Source organism: Dromaius novaehollandiae, chromosome 13 (genome assembly GCF_036370855.1).
Source record: "Dromaius novaehollandiae isolate bDroNov1 chromosome 13, bDroNov1.hap1, whole genome shotgun sequence".
In the NCBI taxonomy this organism is placed as follows: Eukaryota; Metazoa; Chordata; class Aves; order Casuariiformes; family Dromaiidae; genus Dromaius; species Dromaius novaehollandiae.
In genome coordinates this window covers 24996825-25021513 of record NC_088110.1, presented here as the reverse complement: position 1 = coordinate 25021513, position 24689 = coordinate 24996825, and the positions used below count along the sequence as shown (strand labels likewise).

At 47.7% G+C, this 24689-nt stretch overlaps 1 protein-coding gene across 1 annotated transcript in view; it reads right to left on the bottom strand.

The window, feature by feature from the left end:
• The window catches only part of ZFHX3 (zinc finger homeobox 3), a 735572-nt gene that overhangs the window by 96627 nt on the left and 614256 nt on the right, over positions 1 to 24689 (bottom strand). The window contains exon 11 of the mRNA XM_064519879.1: positions 22703 to 23199. Coding sequence (XP_064375949.1) covers positions 22703 to 23199 — 497 coding nt within the window. The remainder of the gene's footprint in view (positions 1 to 22702; positions 23200 to 24689) is intronic.

Below are 24689 nucleotides of genomic sequence, written 5' to 3'. Positions count from 1 at the left end.
GGTTATAAAAACAGCAACAAAATTTTTGCCACGCCAAAATTTTTTGTCAGCCCTTTTCCCAACCTCGGGACAGCCGAGAGTCGAGGAATTCGGAGAGCCTTAATCTTCCGGGGGTTGGACAGAAACAGGAAAAGAACAGCTTGAACATCAAGGCAAGACAGTAGCCAAAAGCAGGCTTGGGCTCAAAGACACTACTGCTCAAGAGTTTTTCTTTTTTAATATATTTTGTATGTATACTTTAAAATAATGAGTTCAGTGTAAGTTGTGAAGCTGTGAACACTTACATGAACTGAAGCAGTTTGTGGATATGAAGCAGCACTGGATAAAAAGGCAAATTATATAATAAAAAGGGCTGTGGGACCCTGAAAAGACAGCAGAATAAAAAGCTGTTGTCCTTACTGTAATTATACGGCTTCTGAGTGACTGAAAAAGGCTTTCTGTAATACAGAACAACACTAGGGCTATCCGTACAGGGGACATATCATTGCCTCCAACAGCAATGGAAATGATCCACGTGTTACTCTCTGAGAGAGCTCCAAGGAGGCTCCGCGTATATCAAAAGCACGCTACAGAAACGCAGCCACGCTCGGAACACACTCGGTGTTGTGATGTTAAAGCTGGCTCAGAGTTAAAACAAGTATCTGAAACCCTCTCCCAGCACGCACACACTGTTTTAACAGGATACAAATTTAAATTAAAACAGTGTTCTTTGTTTCTCCAAATCAACTCTTTTGGAAGAGAAACCATTACTTTCTAGAAACAGAAATAATGTGCTTTGAAAAAATGGAACTTTTGCTTTAAATGTACTTGCAACTTCAAGGTCCTGGTGAGGTCCAGAACCTCTGCAGCAGGCAGGCGGCTGTCGCTTTGGTGCTGTCTGGTCCAGGTACGCTCAGTCATTCAGTAAACAATGGAAACAGTGGACTCTCAAGTCAGATGTGTTTTCTCTGTTTATTAATTCTGTAACCTGAACAGTGTAAGTTACTATAAAACAGAATTCCAGAATAAGTGAATAAGAGCCCACGTGTTACTCTTGTGGAAAAGTTCCAGCTCCTACATTAGGTTTCCCAAATCCTTCTTGAGGCAGGTGCAATACTCTGCCCTCATTGCCTTTTCTGTTAAGAGCAGCTCCCTGCTCCACCACAGATAAAACTGTGCTACCCCGTGTCGAAAGCCTTCTCATTTTTACACAGCACACAGCACAGCTCAGAGAGCACTCCTCTCTTTAGGACATTATCTACCATTTTAGGCACGAGGAGGGGCCATGAGAAGGGACGTGGCTCTGATGACGAGCTGCTCCTGGGTCCTGGCACGCCAGATACCAAGGCTCGGACCCACGAGCACGGTTCTCCCCGGTGCATCCCACAAGTCACGGGGAATTGCGGCTGGGTCGGAGGCAGCTGGAAATGCTGAAGCCGAGCTGAGAAGGAACGGCCCCTGCTTCCCCAGTCTGAGGCCTCGCGCTGGCACCTGATGGTGCTTCCAGCATCGCCAGCTCCAGGCACGGGCACCCGAACGATAGCAGCCAAAACTGTGCTACAGGTCTGACGGGTGCCATGGAAGAGCCGACCCTCCCTTGGCGCTCCGGAGCTGCGGAGGAAGGGAATACACTACTGCCTCTAATCGAATGACAGTGTTTACAAGCTCCTACGGACATGCGCACAACGAGGGACCATTGTAATAATGCTCCAAAAACCATATGGGAAATTGAACCAGCCACAGAAAACCACACCGAGTTCACGTTATTTAATAAAATACTACAGGCACAGATTAACTTCCCTCGCTCAGTATTTATTGTTTCATCTATCTCTGGAGAAGTTACAAGCGTTATGATAGACTGAAGATTTCCTTGTTTTCATATAGCTTCTTTATAACTTCCTACAGCAACGTACCACAGTGAATCCCAACAGATAACCATACAATAACAACAAAAATACACAAGACAATTTTTTAATCCTCTCCATAAATCGAAGAATATCAATATCGCAGATGGATGACACCCTCCCCTCGCAGAGGCCAACAAAGACGCATTTAGGAACAACAGACCGAGCTCATACTTCTTCAACAGTCCTCAGAGAAACACTTCCCACTATTCCCAATCAACTAGAAGACTCCACGCAGCCTTAGCAATGAGATCCGAACGCTCTCACTACCTTCACCACAGCTCCCTGCAACACAGCAGCACCTACGCCTAGGCATGAAGCCATCAACCTTCCAAAACTCCAGCTGCTACAGAGCATCGTGGTACCTCCTCAGCAAGCAAGTCATCAGGACCATAACGAACCTCTCCGGCCTCCCACAGAGCATCTGACCTTCTCTTTACCCAACACCCCTGAACGTGCTGGGCTCACAGCACCAGCTCAGGATATAGGATAGCCCTGGACAAAGACAAAAGACTATCTGCACTCTCGGGCACATGAAGATGCACTACAGCAAAAGGAGGGCTGGACAGCAGTGGTGGCGGAGCTGAGATGGTCTAAGGACGCACGGTGCTGAACTAGCACAGCACAGAAGGGAAGTGGAAAGAGGACATGTATGATGTTCCAAGAGTTCAGAGCTGAAGATGAAACTAAAACTAGTAAAGTGAGATCAAAACAAAACAAAGCAAAACGACCCTGCCGGTGGACCAGTCCTCCTTCAGAGGTGTAGAGTGCAGAGCTGAGCATGGAGCTGGACATCCAAAATTACAACTTCTGATGAAATCTTGCACTTCAGTATACTCATAAAACAAGGAAAAGTGCATCATCTGATTTCAGACAAGCGTTGTATAGGCAAGTTCATTAAATGTCTGTGAAACACACAAACAGAACACAGAGTATCACAGAAATGCCTATGAGAAAATAAATAATTCTTCATTCAGTGAACACTTTGGATTGTATTAGACAAAGCCTGGGGCAATGTAATGAAAGAGGAAGATAAAAAGAAACTGAATAATTACTCATTCACAGAATGAGGCAAGAAACCTCTTGGAAAAATATGTATGAAAATAATCATAATTAAAAACCATCATAATGCCTACACACAAAGGGCTGAATTAAGTCTGATATTTTCTGTGTTTGAGAGGGTTGTCAGGACTTCTATGAACTGAACGGACACTAATATAATTCAGGGAATTGCTTTACACCGCACATCACTGAGCAACTGCTCCGTAAGGAAAGGCACCAAGTATCGTCTGAGACGAGAAGCCGCCTAACCGCGGCCCCTCCCAAGCTTAAGTGGAAGATTTCTTCAGCCCGTCAACAGGAACGGTTCCTACCACGTGTCCCGAGGCCCGGTCTCCACCCGAAAGGACACGGCAGTGACCCTTAACGATACACAGCAGCAGAACTGCTTGGCTTGTGCATTACATACATGTTCTCTGAACAGTTTGTAACCTATGAGCAGGCTGGTTCTGCTGCTCTACTCCATCCAGAACGGGCTCTGAGCTAACGCAACTGTCAGGTGCAATCCCCCCCCCCAACTAACCCCACCTTACTCTAGTATGGAAAGTGCAAACCAGGCCCGAGAAGCTTTAAGAGAGGCTAGGCCTGGGCTCAGGCTTGCATCCTGGGAGCAGACTCCTCCAAGCCCTGCAGGGGAAAAGGTCAACGCTCTACTCCAGCTGCAGATTTTCTGCTTTTTATCCCTTCATCACGAACTGACACCCACACAAGGCATCCTCCTTATCAGAAGGGCAGTGCAGTGCAGCTTAAAAAAGCTGCTTTCCACTACCACAGAAATAGGAGAGGGCAGGACTGTACGGAGACAGAGCACAGCCTTTGGATTTCAACAGATTTATGTGCACTGTTGGTACAACTGTCTTAGCGCTATGCAAACAGGAAACTCAACCTGAAATAAAAAGGACGGCCTCAGATACCCGCTGCCCCTTTCCCAACTGTCGGTCTTCATCTCTAAGCAGTTTAAGCCCAAGAAAGAATTTAAGGTGCATGAGGAGAGCAGGGCCCGGGGTCAGAGCAGTCCACTTGCCCCTCTGTGCTCTGCCTTTCGCCCACGCTAGCCGCAAGCCCTGCGGCACTGGCTGGGGCTTCGTCCAAAGGAGACGGAGACGGAGACGGAGAGGCTGGTTCCCTGGCAACCCACGCGGAGGGCGGACGGCAGCGGCGCCGGGGAGCGCGCACGCAGGGGACGTGGGTCAGCACGTGCCAGGCCCCAGCAGACGAGCTGCACTCGGAGCAAGGGCTCATTCTACGCGCCAGCGCCAGTCGGGACCCGGATGCTATTCTGCGGGGATAATCACAAAGAAACGTCTAGAGTGATGAAGGAAGAGGAAACAGCTGCTGATAAAGTACCCTGTGAATTTCAGGAAGGAGCAATATGAATTGCTACTATCTCCGAAATAAAAGCCCACACATATATCTTTCACTGGGAGCTTTCAGATTTGAAATTATTTGGTCTCTAGAGCCCAGCCAACCTCAGTGTGGAGGGGACTGTACTCCGGGCCTAAGACACACAGGCTCCCAAAACCCTAGTCCCGGGTTCAGCGCCTCAGTAAAACCACTCAAGTGCTCCGCTTCGGCAGACTTCCTCTAAAGACTACAAGTTCCCCGAGTGGTTGGGAGAATCCAACAGGAATCATATAAAATACCTTGAAAATGAAATATGTAATTAGCATTATTTCAATATCACAAAACTGAGAAAGGCAACAAAACCACATTAAAGTTCATGCCTAGCACACAGAGGTATCACCTCTCCAGCACTGAAATGCAGCTATTTTTGTGTACTGCACGAGATATTTAGCAATGCACAGCAACAGCAACACAAGGCTTAGGAGGAAAAATAATTTTAATAGCTTTTGCTCTCAGATAAGTTTGTGCAATAAATCCCATCAGCGAGTCCAATTCTAACGTTTCTTAAGAGCATAAGGGGTGTCAAAGGACTTTGGTAAGGGAAGCGGTGAGATGAAGTAAGGGCTCACGCACACACCACAGCACTCCAGGAGCAGGGGAGAAGTGATTCACAACCGCACTTAGGTAACTCCCTCCTCCTGCCCCGATGTGTCGGCCAACAGCATTTCACTTAGAGAATTTCAAAGAACTGGAAGTGCAGGACTGTCAAACTCTGCAGAAGAACCTTGGGTGGAAATGCCAGTAGATCCAAACTAAACACCTACAGCTGTGAAAGTACAAGGCTGCTTTGTCTCCTTAAGATCATGTTGCAGACTAAAGATAGAGCACACACAGGCTCTGGGTCCCAGCCATGATGTACATAAACCATCCTCAAAAGGTCTCTCCCTCCTAGGAGGATACAGAAAAGGCAAGACTGCAAATCAGAGTAAAAGCAACCAAGGAACCATCACCAGGGACAAATCAGTAATATCGGAAAATTTCTTTAATCTGCCTCTAGCTTAATCAGGAGCATTCATATGCATCAAGAAAAAGCTGGTGCTTTAGGTATGATACGGGGAACAGGATCTCAGATGAGAAACCCTTGTTCTCATTTTAACACAGGATCACAAAGTAAAACCAGTTCTGCTTACCACCCGCATCAGGGGATCAGCTACAAACTGAACCGGAGAGTGAAGTCCTGAGTCTGCACAGCCTCCCGGGAAGGGACTCCAGACTGCGGCTGCCCCACGAGCATTACAGGAGCTGATTTAAAGCAGTACATGGCCTGCCCCACATATGGGGACCTCCAAGACCGGTGGTGGTACTGCTTTAACCTCATGGTGCAGTGACCCACAAGAAGGGAACTACACCTTCACTGGAAGGTGCCACAGACCGGCACGATCAGACTGGAGGAACTCTTCTAAATTCTGTATTGCTCATGCGGTGCCGTTTGAAACACAACAGCTCATTAATATTTCACTCACTATTTGGACAAGGACGTTCAGCTTGTCAGCCACCTTCGTGAGTTTGTAAATCTCAGCCCTACCCCTCCGCCCCGCTCCCCGCAAACTGAAAAGCCCCCTTGGTTGCATCAGCAGCCCTTCCCGGGACCTTCCCTACATCCTTTCTGAGACGTGGAGACCAGACCCGCACACCCTGCTTGAGATGTGGCTGCACCGGGGTTTCATGCACAGCCAAACGAGTGCCGCTGCCTCGCCCCGGGCCCCCGGCAGCGCGTGGCACGTTGCTGCTTCTCCGGCTGCCCTGGTGCACGGAGCCGGTGGCTCCGGAGACGTCGGCAATGCCTCCGAATCTGTCCGTGGTGCAACTGCCAGGTCCGAGTTGGGCACTGCCTAGGCCACGTTTGGGTTTTCTTTAGCTGCATTACCTTAAACTTAATTACACTGATGCTCATCTTCCATCTATTCACCCACGCAGTTCTGTGAGGTGCTCCTGGGGTTCTCTGCCACTAATGCAGCATTCGGCTACCAGAGAGAGCCTGGAATCATCTGCGTGGTGCCCAACAGCTTCTCCTTCCAGGACCTGCACTCTGTTATCATCACCTTTAAGGGAATGTCTGATCTGACCTCACCACCAGGACCGAGTTGTTTTAAAGAAGAGATTTTTTAATACAGACACACACACACACACATATATCAAATGTAGGCACTGTACCCTGCCCAAAATTACATCACTAGATTTGACAAGCTAAATCTATTAGTTAATATTAAATTACAACTGATTCTAAAAGAATTTTAGCACTATATTAGACTTAAAAATATGCTTAGGGATCTCAGTTCAGGCATAATCTAGCTATACAAAAATTGTCAGGGAAATACATCTTAAATACATTTGACGCAATGAATAATCTGTCTAAAAGTTTATAAAGTTTTCCATTAATGCCTTTTCATGAAGTGTCTCCTGAAACACACTGAAGAGTAAGCTTCTTTTTCCTGAGAACTTCACAAGTATTTGCACTCTTTCTCAATAGCCGCTCTCCCCCATTGCTCACAAGACCATACGGACACCCCGAGCCCTCTCCGCAGAGGGGCGATCCCAAGGGAAGTCGCTTCTCTGAGCTTCCCCAAGAGGAGACGGGGCCTCCTCGTCAGGAAGGTCATCTCGCAGCAGTGATGAACAGCAGCAAACAGAAAGCAGCCGATGAAGGAGGAAGAACCCGTTGCGTGTTCATGCCTCGGTGGCAGCCACGCAGACAGCAGAAGAGAAACCTGAAGTTTGTGCTGGTGAAAGTCAGCTTTGCCAGCCAACTGCTTTGTGCTGCTTGGAAAGTAAGAGTTAGCTGCAAATTCAGCTGAACTAGCCCATATGCTACAGTCTTGATGCTGAATGTGAACCCCCCCCCCCCCCAGTTTTCTTTAAATCAGCAGAAATGCCCCATGTGATATTCTTTTCTTTCCCCCATTGTTTTTGCTTATCAGTTTCATGATAACAGGAAAAAACACCAGGAAAACTCCCAGCAAAAGCTTTGCCAGCATAAAGGTAAGGCATAAGGTCTTATTTAACATTAAAAAGTTATGGGCATATGATATGCTTAACCCCAAGACATACATTTTGAATTCACGAATTGCTGAGAAACACAGGGGTAAGACATCAGAATTAGTTCAGCCCAAGGGTGGAGTGGACTCTAAAAGGTTTGAAACTTGGGTCTCGGGTTAAATGAGCAATATGCATTTATGCGTCAATCCTAGTTTTATGCCCTCAGTATAGGGCAGCATCAAGTAAGCTTTACAATAACAGATTTCAGTTCAATCTTTTTACCTCATTTGAGAGAAATTAAACTAATATGATCATAGTTAGCAAGCACTTGCACATGAAGCTTCCCATACCAAAAGATTTATCTTTAAGAAAAGCCAAAGCAAAATCCAGCACTCGGAACCTGAAGCTAAATGAATGCAGACATGAAATAGCACAAATAGTTTGAACAAGGTCAGTAGTTAACTCTTCGAACAGATATAGCAAGCTCTTCCTTACTTTGGGTTTTCTAATATGAGATTCTGTAACTGAAAACAGAAGTTTGAGACTTAATGCAGAAAGTACAAGGTAAGATACCATGGCTTCCCTTGGGGTCACACTGCGATGGGTCCCTCATTTTTAAAACAAAGAAAAAAAAGCGCAGCTTTAAAGAATTTAAAGAGAAGTGACCATCATTTTGTTATCTAGCCTATGGCTCACACTTTTGAGCACTAGCATGACAAAGGTAATGAGGAGTGATTTCAGTGCCTGAACATGTTTAGATCTTTACTGAACCTGAATCTCCAGCTTCCCCAGTTTATACAGCACTCTGTTTTGGCATAACCGTAACTGATGAAAATGTTTTTCTATAATTCCCTGTATGTATCTAAAACGTAATTCCATTGCAGTACACTTCTGCGGAGAGATTTACATGAGACCAGAATTAGTCTGAATGTTAGTTGCATCTATTCCCCCCATGGTAGACTGCAGGACTAGAAAATATGAATTTGGAGCTTGTAAAAGTACACCGAAGCAAACATCATAAAACCCGAGATGATAAATGCCTCTGCTCTTCGGTGCTCTTTGTTCAAGTGTATCTGCATCCACTTCTCCTTGCTGTATACGGGTACAGAAGCTCCTTGCTGTATACGGGTACAGAAGCTCCTGGGAAAAGCCAGGCACAATATTTATCGGTTTTAACAATTCTGATTGTGCAATCCACAATGTAAAGTCTGTGGAGACATATACAGGGTAAATGATAAATACTATCAAGGCAGCACTAATCAGCATTAAGCATGCGTACTGTGTACTGCAATTTAGAAATAAAATGGAAGCAGCAAAACCTTTTTTGAGCAGTCAGTGCAGAGGAAGAGTGTGAAGAGATAGCAGTTTTCTAAATCTTGGTTGAACAGCGTGTGTAACTCCATTTACATCAGCAGTCCCAAGATTCTCATTTCTGTGTCCATGCGGGATTAACTTCTTTGCAAAGATACTTCGCTGGAGTTGGCATATGTGATCAAGAGGCCAGTACGCTGCATCGCGTCTTGCTAATCTACTCACCCAGTCCGGAGTTAGGCATTTGAATAGGCATATCTGGGCAATACAGTGAATGCACCAGAAAAGCCAGGTTAAGTGAAAAAGAAGCAGTAAGACTGGTTTTGCCAGGAGGCAGGAAAACAATAAAAGCAGGGCTCCTCGCCTGTGGGACTAGAGGAAACATGCAGAGGCTAACAGAGGAGCTGTCTGCCAGCGTTCAAGAGAAGGAAAATACACAGACGCCGTGACCTGAAAACGGCACCGACAGGAAAAGGATTCCAAAATCACTGAATCTCTCCCACCTATGCCCAAAGCACGGTGGAGACCGCCACGGGAACTGAGGCACGCTCCGTATACGAACAGTTGTGCGCGGTCACTGTGGTTTCCCCGTGCTACACGAGTAACGGCCCTGCTCTGGAAGGGTCACCAAGCCTGCGTGTGCCCTTCTGCCTCCCCTCACCACGTACATCCGAGCAAACCGCACGCCCGGAGGGCCCACGAGATTCGGATTTTGTGAGAAGATGCCCGCAAGCCTCTGGGACACCTGGTCTCCCCCGAGGGGCTTCTAACACGGCACATGCATCAGCATCAGCTCGATTTCTAGGAACGGAGCTGGTGGTGAGGCCGTACTCACGTAGTTCAACCCTTCCTCGTGCTCCCTCCTGGGGGCATGAGCAAGTACCAGAAGCAAGTGTGCTCCGTGACCCCCCACAGAAATGCAAACAGCGTGGTCCCAGCACGACGAGACTGTACATAAACACCTCTGGAGTTAGGAAGCCTTCCCCTAACGCTGTAGGCATCAGAATTTAAACCAAACTGGGACACCCTGAACATTTTTGTTGGAGAGGAAGCAAGTCACATCTGAAAGGAGGAAGACTATTCCAGGAAAACTCCATCTGTCCTTCACCTCTCTCTTCTCCTTACTCTGCCTAAGGATCCTCCTCTCCCTGGCACGTACGTGAAAGGTAAAACCGCTGCTTTGAGCCGGTTTCAAAAAAGCAAGCATGCCTGATCCCGAAGGTTGCTTTCAGAACCGCTGAATTAGAAGTTTCTCTGCAACATAAATGGGGGGAAGGAAGGACAGACCGATGTGGACAGGATCGCAAGGAGACCCCACAAGAAACCAAACAGAAATAGGACCTGCTCGAACAAAGCACGACCACCGAGGCGGTCCGAGAGACGTTGCCGCAGCGCGGGCAGCCATTCGCACTCTGCGCTGTGCGGCCATGTGACTGGATCCTTGTCCTAGCCTCTTCACACCGGCCTTATCCACACAAGCTCTTCCCACCTTTTCTTCCGTCTCCATCTCCCTTCACCGTTCTTTTCTTGCACCTCCCAAGAAGCCTTTAGCATTAACGCGCAGCTGTTCCCCCATTAGCATTCCCTCATTCGCTCCTGACCTAGACTGCTGTCTAGATAGCGATCGCTGGCACAAGGACAGACTAGCACCGGGTCTTTGCACGGCACCCAGCACGGTCTGGACCCTCTGCAGCTGGCCCTGGGACACGGCCGCAGCACCAGCAGGGCAGCGGGCAGCCCGTGACCCCGCCGCAGAGGTGGGACGGCTCTCGCACCGCGGAGGTGCGGGGCAGCGGCTCCGTCGCACCGTCCCCCAGACCAAGGATGACGACGGATGCTCCGGGACCCAAGCGCGGCGGCCGGGGCTCTTCGAGGCTGCCCAAGCAGCGGGGCGCTGGCAGGAGCCCGGGCAGGCGCTGGCGTTTCACGGCAGCCCGGCCGCACGTGCCGAGACCGTGCCGCGCGGCTGCGGGACGCGGTGCCAGGCGTGCTCGCCGCCGAGACGAGCGCTGCGCGCTCTCCCCACCCAAACCCCCGAGGCCTCCTCCGTGTAGGCTAACCACAATCCTTTGAGAGGCTCGTGTATTTACAAACCGAGGCATGTTGAAATCAAAGGGGATACCATATGACATGATTCACATTAAAATGTCAACAGCCTGACAATTTATAGAGTCAATGCACCGAAGGTGGGGAGAACTAAGACGTGGTAATTGTTTAATTCCCGCTTAAACCAGCGGCAGCTTTACCTTCAAAAGCGTTACGATGTGCAGGGCCTTCCAGGCTCTGCTGTCAGCCAACTGATGCCAGCGGCTGGCGCGCGGCCAGAAATTAGATAACAGCTTTAACTATTTATAGGCGCTTCTCGCCAGCAGCGAAACGGGAAACGAGGAAGACGGGATGCTGCTTTGAGAAACGCAACTCTAGTCCGCACCACGGTAAATATTTGCCTTCACCACAAGGATAACTTGTTTTTCATGAACGCAGAGTTCCCTTTCGTTAACACAGCCAAGCCACAACCCGAGCTTGCAAACTGCTCGGGTCCCCGTCACCACGCATCAGCCAGGGTACGACACACCTCTTCTGCTGGCGAAGACAACACCTGGACTGTGAGCGCTAGAGGACGGGGACTAACGAACCTCTGCTCATACAGGGCCTGGCACACAGTGGCCCTGACCCTGCCTGGGACCTGCAAACACCGCTGCAACAAAACAATAGAGGTATGAAGTGCTCCAGCCATAAATTATGTTAGGGCATACGTGAACTTTTTACCCCAAGGAGATCTCAGTAGCTTTGCCCATATTAATATATCGTGTTGCTTTGCGACACAAGACATCTGGGCCACCTTAACTCTCACACGTCCCTTGCCCACAGACCGACTGCTGCTGACGCATCTCGTAGCCTGTAATAATGCATGAGAAAAGCATGGGGGAGAGAAATGTGCGCTAGCAGGAAAAAATTGTGAGGCTGGCTTTTTACCTGCATAAACCACAGCCAACAAATTTTCCACAAGTGCCAGCTAATGCCGCCCCTTTGAGAGCAACGGAAAGGGACTGCGTGGACTCCAGAGTCCTCTGCACAGACTTGCTGTCTGTATATAAACAGTAACACCTCATTCTCTCTTCTACCTCATTAACTGAAACACATTAAAACAAGGGTGCATTGGGAACAGAAAATGAGACTGTTAAACCAAGCTGATATAATCCTCATCAGCTGTGGGAAATGAGAACACATCCATTACGTTGAATCAAGTGCGCCAACTGTGATTTACCGATAATGTTAAGACCCCAAGAAAGATACTCTTCCCCCACTGACTCTCCCTCTCTCCTGCTTGTTTCATACGGTACAGTTCAACCCGCCGTCCCTAAGCCCGCCTCACTTGCCTTATCCAAGGCATGATCTGCTGAATTTCCTTTGCTTTCCCCTGCTTCTAGCAACCACCTTTCAAGTGCCGGACTGGGGGCCTTACTCCAGTGCTGCAGATAGGGACAAAAGACGCGTATAAAGCCGCACGGTACCTTCTCAGTAAGACAGATGTAGCCCTCTAGCTCTGCTGGCATTAGAAGGGGAATAAAATGCAGCGCAGCATAGCGCACACACGGAAAGTGGGACATTTAGGAATCACTTCACCTCAACCAGGACATTCACACGTGGGATGACAGTATTTGATATGGCATGGTTTAACTCCAGCTGACAATTAGATATGCCGCTTAGGCATCCACACCTTGGCTTAATGTTGTCAGCCTCCAGAACAGCCTAAAAGAGAGGAAATACTGCAGCATCTGCATACAAGAGCAACGGTGCAAACAAACGTGCGTGCCGAGGCATCCGAGGCAGCACGACCCGGCTGCAGCACTGCTGCAGGAAAGCAGCGGATCCCACCACAGCCCCACGCGCAGCCTGTTCAGAGGGGCCTGCGTCTGGTCTGCTTTCTTCTGATCAAATATCCAGATGGACAGGCAAGCAGGGAGCAAACTCAGCTAACGCTGCGCTGCTACAAGCACCCCCCAGCTCTCTGCCGTTCGGCTACCGACTGCGGCAGGAGACCACACCAGGAGAGTCCCACCCAGGGGTGACCAGAACCGCCATGCGTTGGCCACCGATGGCCAGCGACAAGGGGCTGCTCCACCTTCGGGTCGCGGCTCTGCTGGGTCTCCTGGCAGACGTTTAGCGGCTGCTGCTCCTGAGCGGGAGAGCAGGGGAGCAGCGAGATGTCGGAGAAATGTCCATTTTTTCTTATCCTAGCGAGACAAAGTATGGAAACCCGCTCGACGCCATGCGAGGTGTTCGCTGCAGGAACTAGACAGACTGCATTTCATTTCAGATAGACAAGCGGCTTCAGGCGCTACACGAGCGCGTTGGATTTGAACTGCTGACCTTCAGGGAGAGGCTCAGGTTTCCGAATTCTGTTTTCCTTGAGCCAAACTACGTTTCTGATGTACCAGACAGGGTCTCTTCTCCCTCAAGTCTCTGCCTAACTTCAATAGTTTTAGAGCAAGAATGTAAACAATCACTTTAATACTCGTAACTGCTATTTCACATTTTTAAACCAAACATAACTATTAAACAGCATTTCTCTCTGAGTGCAATCTATTTTGAATGAAGTCTAGACTCAACTCTCCGGGACTAGTTTCTTGATACAAACCTTAAGGAACGAGCAAGACACGCCAGGGTCTAAAACGAGTTTCCAGCAGCCTGTGCAGACATTTTGAACGGGGTCCATGAAGCCTGTTTAACCAGCATGATGTGTGCAACAGAATCACAAAGAAACAGGCATTTAAAGTGACATCTGTTGGATTAATTAGCTGTGTAATTAGCCTCCCCTCTGTGGAGATGGGCTTTGTTACTGCTGCCTGAAACTTCCCCAGGTGATTTTCTTTGTAACTATCCTCCTCGGAGCGGAGCGGGTGGGTGGACACGATTCTAGGGCACGTTCAGCAAGAGAGGCAGGAATCACGGCAGAGGCCGTGAGACAGCTGAAGGGAGATGACAGGAGGTCAGAGGACTCCGACCACTACACAAAAGTGGTGAAACCCAAACAAATCGCACGTATCCAGCCCTGCGCACTCTGTAGCTGTGGGCAGCCCCGCATGAAGGGCGAAGGGGAAGGATAAGATTCAAGCATTTTAAATCATCTCAAATTAGATCAGAGCATCTTGGCCTCAAGCCTCTCGCATTAGCTCCCCCCTCTTCCTACCCCCGAGCTGGGGAGCCCCTGAGCTGGCAAGAGGGAAGGCGAAGCAGCCTCACGAGGTAAAGACACGCAACGAGACGACGACTGTGTTTCTAGCCAAATCCTTATGATCTGCTCCGAGGGGAGAAAAATTCCGTCTGATGTTTAGGACAATGAGGAAACCAAGATCCTGGGACTATCTGCACTTCACCGACAATTCAACGGCCAAGTAAAGGTGCCTCCTTAGAAATCCATCTCCCCATCTTAAATGCAGAACAACAGAGGGAAGAAGAGAAGGAATCACGGCATTTGTTTTTAGTGTCAAGTCAAAAGCAACGTAACAGTGAAAGTGTAAGGCAACTCCAGCATAAATCAAACTGGTACCTAAGCAAGCGTTTATTACAAGTTGATCTCAGCAGCTTTCCTTTAGTGCCACAGCATCCAAACCGTTAATCCCGCACAGCTTGTGGCAACAGGAAGGCTTCAAAATGTGGCAGAGGGAAGGCAGTCGAGAGGAGAACGACAATACAGCACTCTGGGGAAAAACAGCTTGCTCAAATGCCTGCTCGTTACGTGTACTCTGGACAGGCGTGCCAAGTCCTGCCAGGGTCGCACGGGCTGGGTGCCGCTCCCCGTAGCAAGCCACACGCCTGGCGGTGCACGGAGCTCCGGGCAGGGCGATCCATGAGCTCCCCAAAGGTCACAGACACAAACTGATGCATCTTTAAATAAATGCTCACTTGCCAGGTGGTGGCAGCAACTGAAGACGCTGCTGCCATCCTCCAGACAGGGACCCGGCTGCCGAGGCAGCGGCACACGGCAGCGTGCAGCCAGGAGGGCCGCGGAGCCGCGTGGGCGACCCTAGCCCAGGACACGCTCTGCAGCGGCACGGCTGCAAAACCCCGTGCCGAGACGGCCGCTGTACCTGCTCTGCCCCGCAGCTCCGCACTGCCGGTTACAATCCTTGGCAGAGAGGCAAAGTAACCTAGAGACAAGTATCAGACAGCTGCAATAAGATTTACCAGATCTTGTCCAATCACACCCTAAGGCACAACTTTCAGGGAACTTGTTGCACAAGTATAACTTATTGCCTAATTTGAATTGCAAAACTTGATTGCATGCAATATATTGCAAAGCCAGATTTTTTAGGACTGTCAGGTAGGACAATAATGCATTATATATATTATATATATGCATTATTTATTGCAATTTAATCAATTTCCTACGAGATAGTAAGCCTAGAACCTCCCATGCCACTTTCACAGCAACTTTTTGGACTGCTGCTGTTCAAAAATAGCCCAGCTGGCTCAGCTACCTCAGGAGAGCACAGGAGAAAGTGCATTGCCATACGGCAGCACCAACGCAGCCTAACTGGAAGCAGGAGTCCACTTCATGCCACGCTCAACAGGTTGGGGAAAAGCACCTGGCAGACACCTCCTGCGCTTGCCAACCAACGCATTGCTAAAGACGGATATTAGCAAATGGACATCCATTATTTAATAGAGCGGATCACGAGAGCGCCTACAGCTGTGCTCCCTGCTAACTGCCAAGGGCTGTTGCACACCTTACTGAACGTTAGATCCTCCCCCACAGAGTGGGAAAAGGAATTCACAGCATTTCCTAGGTTATCTGTAATTCATACTAGGCAAAGCAGAAATATGACTGCCCAGATGCAACCCTGGGAATATCAGGCAGTGGAAACCATCTCACTCCCAGACTGGCCCAGTCGTGTGCCTGCCTTCACCCGCGTGCACTAGATGCCCATGGGAATATCCTAGGGGCAGCCCAGGTAAGGCTCCCGATGAACAGGCTCATTCCCTGTCCAGACAAATCTCGTTCCAACTCTGCTGACTGGAGGTTCTCCTCACAATGCCAAATCCCGGGTACAGGAGGAAGCAAACAGCACACGCATTTCTGCATCAGCCTCAGCTTATAGCGACTGATCACATGGAGAAAAAAAAATGCACGTCTTGGATCTAGACCAGGACCTCTGACACATGCTCAGCTACGGTGCTCTGCTCTTCCGTGGAGCGGCAACCTCCTACAAAGGTACTGCAGAGACAGCAGCCGCAGTAGCAGCTTTCACCATCCCAAAAGGTCTGCTAGAGCTTCTGCCAACAGCCTGAAATCAGAGCGACGGCCACGGCCACGGCCACCTTGTCCACATGGACTTTCGGATGGAGGCGGGGCGAGGACGAGCCTTACCTGAACTGGGAGAAATTCCTGCTTTGGGCGTGAAGAATTTAAACATTCATTCACATGCTCCAAAATTATTGTGAAAAATAATGAAGTCTAAAACGTGAATTAAAGGTTTCAGTGAGCAGCTTTAAGAACAACTTTGTAGGGAGCCTTTTAAAAGGATATTCAGTTGTGAAGCTGCTGTTGGAATTTTAACTTAAAATCTTGTAGGAAATCAGTTAAAAGCCCTTTATATTCTATAATTTAAACAGGCTTCTGGCACAGTTCATGTTAGTCATGAGCGTAATTCAGAACTCTGATGCTGCAGCTGTAGTTCAAAAGATAAACTTGCAAAAATAAACCCCAAACACACAGAAGTCAGGGAGCAAATCAAAGGTTAATACAGCTCTACATCCTCTGTAACAAGCACGATAGATTCTTTGTGAGCAACTTTACCCTAAGAACCTTAAAAGGCAGAGATAGAAGGAAGTTTTTGATAAAAATCAAAACCCAAACATGTTTTCTTTTGCCTACGTTAAACCATTTGGGTATTTCAAAGCTGAATCACGCGGGCTGCTCCCGCTCTGGCAACGCCGAGCTGTGCTCTGCTGTTTCCGTGCGCGAGGCTGAAGCCCGTTTCGGCCCCGCAGGCTGAACGGCCTTTGCAAGCGGTGCCCACGAGTTAGAATTTTCTGTGATCCCCTGGGGGACAGGAGACAGATCTCTACCAACAGCTGCAGAAGGACTGGACTGTGCAGAGTGTTTTCCAAGCTTCCCGTAGGTTGATTAAAACACTTTTAAAAATCCAAAGAACACAAACTTTCCGCTTTAGTCTGTCACATACTTGAGCTAAAAGCCAAAAATCCTTTTCATTCTCTTCTCATTGATGCCATTAATTTTCTAATTTTCTCTTTATAAAAAGCTGAGAACCCAAATTGCTTCTTTAAAATTCTGTACCTGACACAATGCAGACCCTTCACATACTGAAGTCCTACAGGAAACATCTACTGTCAGCCGCACAGCGGGAACAGATGACTGTCACTTCTAGCACACTCTAGACCCGTGGCATGCTTAACTCCTATCGATCACAAGAAAAAAGGCTGTATTTTAGTAAGCAGGCACCTTCTGATACCTAAAGCATTTTACTTGCGGGTAAGACAGCAAACCACACAGATCTTTCCAGTCTTTTTTCTCCATTGTGAGTAAATTTTTATTCTTACTTTTTCTCCTCCCCCCCCATCCTTCACCTAGTTACCAATTCACAGACTTCTTATCCCAGTGACAATAATGTCATCTTTGCCAAGAGCCTTTGCTGAAGAACCTTGGCAAAAGCTCTCTGAAAACTCAACCGCTCTGGATGAGCCGGAGCATCCTTGTCTGGGCTGGCTCTGCCAGACAACTAGCAGCGCTGCAAGAACTTCCTCTTCCAAAAGTCTGTTTTATCCTCTTTTCAGATCACATGCCTACTAAGACTATCCTTACTGTTGTTTCTGTCATTTTGCTAACTTAATGGCTTATCGTTTCTGGTACACATTTCTGTCGTTCCTACATGTCCTACACTCTCATACTGCTATGTCCTTCTGATTACTTTCCTTTTCACCAACTTCCTCAACTGCCTATTCACCCAGCATCTTAAGACCAACAATCCCACCTTAGCTCTTTGATTAATACTGCGCAGAACACATACTCTGGGGTTTTGTCTATTTTGCGTACTGTACTTAACTGGAACTTAAGGATCGCCTCCCAGTCCCCAACACAGCTCAGTTACTCCAGCTCAGCCTCTCCGCTCCCAAAAGATGGATCTTGGCTGGCAGAACATGAACATATTCCCGCTGTGCCTGCGGAAGAGGCAGCATTAGACAAATGCTGCTATGTTGTGGAAATGGCAGGCCCCACCACCTTCGGTTGAGTCTGTAGTTGCACCTTGCTTTCCTTTTCACGGGTGCCTTTGTTTCTTTCCAAGTCAGCACAGATCCAACTAGTTTCATCACTGCTAGCATCTGCAGTACCGGTATTAAGGAACCGTCTTCCCCTATGCACTGCATCTACTGGCTAACAAAAGAACTTCTATGTATGGCATCATGTATCCCAAACCATCTTCTTCGACTTCCCTATTTCCTAAAAAAGTTAACTTATCACTTGGAAAGACTGAAGACACTGAATAGGAAGACACTGAATGATCTCACTGCATGAACTCATTTGGCAGTGTGGCCAGCAAAGTGTTTCTTCAGTAGCTCTTTGTTTAAGCTTTTTCTGACAGAGTTACAGGTTTTGAACTGAAGATTTTCAGGAAATTGTACGAAATGTCTGAACTTGGCTTTTGCTCTAGCATATTAATTCCTTCTGGATATTCCACCTGTGCAATGGATGCATAACATTCATGCCTGACCTCCTCTAGATGTGGGGAGCATTGCTTTGTTTTGAGTCTATTCTAGTCCACGATGCTCACGAGGAGAAACACTTAGGTTCCATCACAGTAAGCCTGCACTTGCAAAGAGTCTGTACAATCTCAGTCTCTATGTTTACAACACCTGATTTCTGGTGGTGGTGGAGGAATCCTTGTCAGGGGTGGGAGAGTAGATTTGAAATCAAAGCATCTCTGATATGGTGCATTGCCCTGGCACTCAGCATCAACCAGACTCACCACGGAGTGCCTGCGTTGTAGCAGCTGGGCACTTGTTCACCATGAATAAATCATGTAAGGACCTATACATCTCTAGATATCAGAAAATGGTGATGCATAAACAACATCTCAGCATCTCCGAAGGAAACAAACACACCAGGGAACTAGGGGAGGAAATCAGAACTTCTCTGCCAGAGTTTTACAACAGCAACCTCTTCTAGGCTCTTCCAACTATTATCCTACCTTTTTTTCCTGGTATCACTATGCCAGCAAACAGATAAATAATGAAATTTAAGTAACTAGAGCACAAAATGCAGTACTCCTCTCTCTGGACTGGCTAAGCCATTTGCTAGACCAAGGCATTTCCTGGTAGACCTATGTACCCTTCCAGGTAACTGCTCTCGGAATAAGCGGTACTCTGGACGCGCCTGAACTCATCTGGGAATGCTGTAAAAACGTATCAGTGCATCTCTCTGTGCCCACGCTCTCTGCTGATGCCATGTTCAAAACAGCTATTTCTCAAGAAAATAGGCTCCTGGAACCCAATACAAAAGAAAAAGTATGTATTTTTGAATCCCTCCTTCTAGAAACTACAGAAACTCAGCATGTGATGGAAGGGTCTCAGTAGCCAGATATGTGGGGATAAACAGAGAAACAGAAAAGGCAGAATCACAGGCTTCCTATGTTGTCCTACTTTCACACCACAACCTCAAGTAGGCGAAAAACTTCTTAGAATGACAGAAGACTTGCAAAGTCAGTCTAGTCTTGACCTGTATGTGCAAAGCTGCTAGCAAGAGCCCCAGCTATGCCAACTGGGCAGAAAGCACACTGCAATAAGCCCTTTCTCCTACGTCACCTGAATGAATTCGGGACAGGACGTTTCCCAGTTCAGTCTGAATTTGCACTGCGAGTCTGGACTGGGTCAAAGATGATGCAGTCAGCATTCTTTGGTTCCAAACAATGCTCCTTAGAAACAGTCTGCATGCAAATCTGTAATTCTCAAATCATTCCAGAAAAAAGGATACAGGTTATACTTCTGTTTTACACAGATTTCAAGAAAATCTTCCAAGATCATATACAAAAGATGGAGCAAAGCCTGAAAGCCAACTCCAGGTATCTCTATCTCAGCCTCATATATTTGTCAGGTTATTCCAGCTAGAGATGAAGGGTCTTCAAACCTGTTCATCTACCCCAAACCAGCACACCCATTCCTTAAAAATTTAAGCATGCACATTTATAATGGTACTGGTGTTTCCCAGGAAGTTTATATAGGAATATAGAAAACACGGACTACAAAAAAAGAGGTAAGTCACCATGGCAGGAGGCATAGGTACCTCGTTCCCCCAGTATGTACAGGATAAACCATGTTTTCAAATTAGCGCCAGTATCCTAAGGGGGCAATGAGGATTCAGGGGAACAGAAGGATAACAGGCAAGGTTATCGGAGCTTTCGGCTCCTCGTTGTAAGCAAGGACTCCACTGCTGGATCTCCGCACCCTCATCGCTGACGTGGGAAGGGGAACTGATGCAAACTGTTACGACGTGCAGGATAAAGGTGGCAGCAGAAGGCCAAAGGCTCTCCTCCTCTGGCAGTGGGTGCATGGCAGGAGAAGACTGAAAGGTTCACAAGAGTATGGGTTAACTGTCTCCAGATTACATTTTTGGCAGCAAGTAGCACCGACAGAAGTGGCTCTTGGGCAACACGAGCAGCCAATAATGTGTGATTTAAGAGGAAAATGGCAAAAGAGCAGAATAAGGAGGATTGTGTGTGATAAGCCTAGTGTGCGCTCTCACCCAGCAGCATCTGGAGAGGATTTTCTCCAGCAGGCAGGGAAGAACTCGATTACATCCAGTTAACTGTGCTCTAAACTGATTATGCATGTGCCAGGCTAATGGATTACATTAGCAAGAGGAAAAATAACATCCAATCAATCTCAATTTACTGCAGACCACACCAAGGCCTGAGAGAAGAGAAACCATTCTGCGAACCACCCCCACTCCCACTGCATCTCTTCAGCTATCAAAAGAGACATGACATTACAACCACTCTAAACACTGGAAGAATTGAGCCGAGACCTCAGCAAAGAGCTCGCTTTACCCATAGAAAAGTTACTCCACGAAGTGGAAGATTTCACCTACACTGGGGAAGACCCTGGGAGTCCTGCGCTTGCTGTCCCCTGCGACAGCAGGGCAACAGGAATATAGCTTACGATAAAATAGTCTGGGCTTTAATCAAAACAAAGAAAAGCCCATATTAGTGTTATTCATGGGCTTTATACAGACATACTAAAAAGTTTATATATGGACCATACCACAAACTTCTGTACTTTGAAACGTGATTCTTTGCCTAGTGTTTCGCTGCTGTTTTTGTGTCAGAACCAAGGTTGGACTGTAACAACTCAGAATTGCCCAGGCTTCCATGAATCTGAGAGCTGACAACAATTTTCCTCTGCCTGTCTGAGGAAAGCATTTCAGGAATCTTTACTACATGCATCTACATCCCCCAACCTGACTCCCTGCAATTCCCACCCCCCCTTTTTTTTTTTTTTTTTTTTTTGCAAGGTAGGAGGAGAATTCTAGTGCCCTAATTGCTTTTTTTCCCCAGTAGAAATCACTAACTGAAGGGCCTGGACCAAGAATTTTTAAACCCTAGCAATGTATATTTAAAGAACAACATAAGTGTTACAAACCACAACAGAGCTTTCAAATAACTCTTTCGTACCCAAATTGAATTCCACAGACAGACAAGATCCCTCAGCTGGCTTTTTTTCTTTTTTTGGTCTCAGTTGAATCCTCCTGTCCCCAGTTTCCAAGCCAGTTTTCCTCTCTCAGGTCTCTTGCACCTCTGAGAGCAGAGGAAGAGCAGCAGACCTGACCATTTTCAGAGCCAGGCTCTGCTTGCTGGCTCCCGGCTGATGATGGTAACAGCGATCGCCACTGAAGTCTTGGTCGCAGCAGAAATACATCCCATTACGTACAGAAAAGCATTCAGAGAAATAGCCAAGAACAACAAAATATGGTCTGTGTGTATGTATGTATATCTATCTATATACGCATATAAAAAAATTGCACCACATTTGGGGAAAAGCAAAAATGAGGACAAAGTATATAAAAATTGAGAGAGAAAGAGAAGACAACGAGCGGGACAGCAGTGTGAACGGGAGGTATGTGGCTGCTCAGATTTATGGCAATTCGTACCTGATTGTTCATACTAAAGCCATTACGGGATGATTAGAGAAAAAGGTGAAGCTTTAAGTCCAGTGAAAATCAATAGAAACGTCTGGAGCAATTCTGCTGCCCGAGTGAAAGGACTATTTACCGTATCCGGAGCTCCTCTTGGGTTACAGCCCACAGTGTTCAGACCAGGGAGGGGAAGAAGGCGGGGAATGAGAGAAAAATAAGTCAGGAAAAAGAAGGTGGTTATGAAGAAGATACACAATGAGGTAAAAAAGAGGAAAGAGAAAACAAGATGGAGTCACAGGCCAAATACTGCCACGGATAAAATCCTACAATGCCTCCAAACACCGTCTGGCCATTTGTGTGGACGAGTACACACACACTCTTGAATAGATTTCTCCTTCGGCCTTCTCTCGCTTTTCCAGCCTTGAGTCTGCTTACAAATCCCAGCATTAACACACACTGAGCACAAGAACAGCAGCCCTCTTCCCCTCTTCCTCCCCGATCCATCCAGCCCACCCAGCCCTCTCAATGTCAGGATCAACACACTTGTCCGAGAATACCAAAAGCCTTCGCGTCCTTCTGCAGAATCTCGTAAGATGGTGAACAGACTACCTTACGGAAAACAGTTTACAGTGGCAAATGCTATATTGTATGAACACTTTCAGCAGCGACTGTTGAATTTTTATGTGTAAATGTATCACTGAAACACATATGCAATGCACATATTGCTTTAAAAGAACATATTTACTAGCAGAATGCAAACTGAAGAGCTACACAATGCAAATGAAACTGGGTCCCACTTGAGAGATCTGAGGGCAGCTTTTCTCCAAATGATTCCAATCCATTGCACTTAAAAATAGATTTTTCTTTGTCCCAACATTTGGGCCCTGAAAAAAGATTAAGCGAAGCCAACCCTTACCTTATAGAGCTTCAGGCTGGCCTCATGCCTCGAGTTCACGGTGTGGAGACGCAGCTTCTCCAGACTGTTGGTGTAGTAGTCGCAAGCGTTGCATTTCAGATGTACAGGATTCCCAATGGCCACACACTTCAGCCTCCACTCATTGGCCTTGCCACCCTCCTTGATGTGTGCTACCAGCTGGTACTTCTGCACGTGCTTGTCCGTCTTACAGTGGAGCTGGAAGTTTGCCTTGAGCTGCGTGTTGTAGCGGCACAGCTTGCACTGGTATGAGTCCCCCATCACTGCCTTCCACTCGTCCTCGGGGAGGCTGCGCTCCACGTTCATGTGGAGGCCCAGCATGTCCAGGTTATCTGTAGTGAACTTGTTGCACACAGCGCACTGGAAGAGCTTCAACGACGGGTCATTTGTTTGTGTGAAACTCTCACCCAAGTTCATTAGCTCCTCAGACACCAGCTGTCCGCCACCTAACCGCATGTCCAGGGGGATCTCTCCACCCACTGCACGAAGGAAAAAGGGGAGAAAAACATCAGAAGAGCTAGATTCTTTACTTGCCAGGAGAAGAGAAGCACAGAGCAGAACACGTGCTCTCAGTGCAACGGTTACACCCACCAAACCTGCAGCAAAAGCCAAGCACAGCAGTCCCTTCACTCATTCCTCCGTGCTGCTGGTCAGTACCATACGCAAAGGAAGAGGCGGTAGCAGCCAGCACGTATTTTGCATCCAGTGGGAAAGGAGTGCAGCAGCCCTTGCTATCCACCTTGTAAATGCCAAGCTCTGGAAGAGAAGTACCCAGCCCTCTGCCCATGAAAAGTGGCAAGAAAACCTACTTCCTGCACAGTTTCAGAGGAAGAAAATTTCACGAGTGTTGCACTGAAAGTCCCTGCGACCTGCTCAGGAGAGCTAGATAATGCTTTACTCTGTCTTTTCTTACCACCCTGCAGAAGCAAGAAATGTTACTGCATATCGTATCTGAGCACAGTCCCTGCCCCCCAAAACCAGTGATCTTGGCCATAAACCCGAGTGATATGAGTACCGCAGTCGGGTCACCGTGTTGCAATCAGAAGCAGAGAACAGCGCAGAGAGAGGCAAGTACAAAAGCCTATCGAAAAGTGTAATTCTGAGAAACAATTCAGAAGGGCAGACAGTCTTCTAAAAACAGTGCTGATAGGTGCACTGTATGCCCAAGGAAGAGACAAGCCCTGCTAAGAGTAGGAATGCAAGAGCGTGTCAGGGAAAGCCAGCAGGAAGCTTACTATCTTTAACTGCCACAGATCTGCTCTTCAAACCAAGAGCCAAACTCTATTCACTTACAGCAAGCTCTGATTTACATCAGAGTACTTTGAAGATGTGGACAGAGAGACTTTTTTCTAACATTAACTTCTTGTGCCAAAGCACAGAGACCAACCACCAGCCTCTCCCTAGGATCTCTGCTCCACCTTGCTCCCTTTTTCCATTCCGAAGACATTTACGTGCCTCCCGCAGCTTTTTGGTATTATACCTTGATCTTACGTCACAGCTTGGCTTAAAAGCTTATTTTATCAAAGCAACCTTCAGGTCAACAGTTACTCAGTCAATCGAAAACAGAGATTTTTATTTTCTTAACTTTTAGTTTCCTACGTTTCAATCTGTTTGCTGGGAAAACGCCAGTGCTGGGAGGACACTCACAGCTCGGGCAGAACCAGAAGTCCACACCAACCTTCCTGAGAGCATGCCACCACAGCTGGTGCAGACTGGAGCTTTGGGCAGGGCAAATACTACCGTCTTTCCTGCAGAAATGCAACGCCACGATGTTCAATACGGCTCGAGGCAGGAAGAACCGCAGCTCACAAAACCACCTGAACGCTGAGCTCGTTAGAGGAACAGCACCCCACTTCCACCAAACGTGTCTTTACTCACAGAGAGAGGAACTGGCTAAGAGAAGGCAAGTCCCATCTGGGTGCACCGCCATTCCCACGTGCCACTTCTCAGAAGAGGAGCTTGTCTTCCC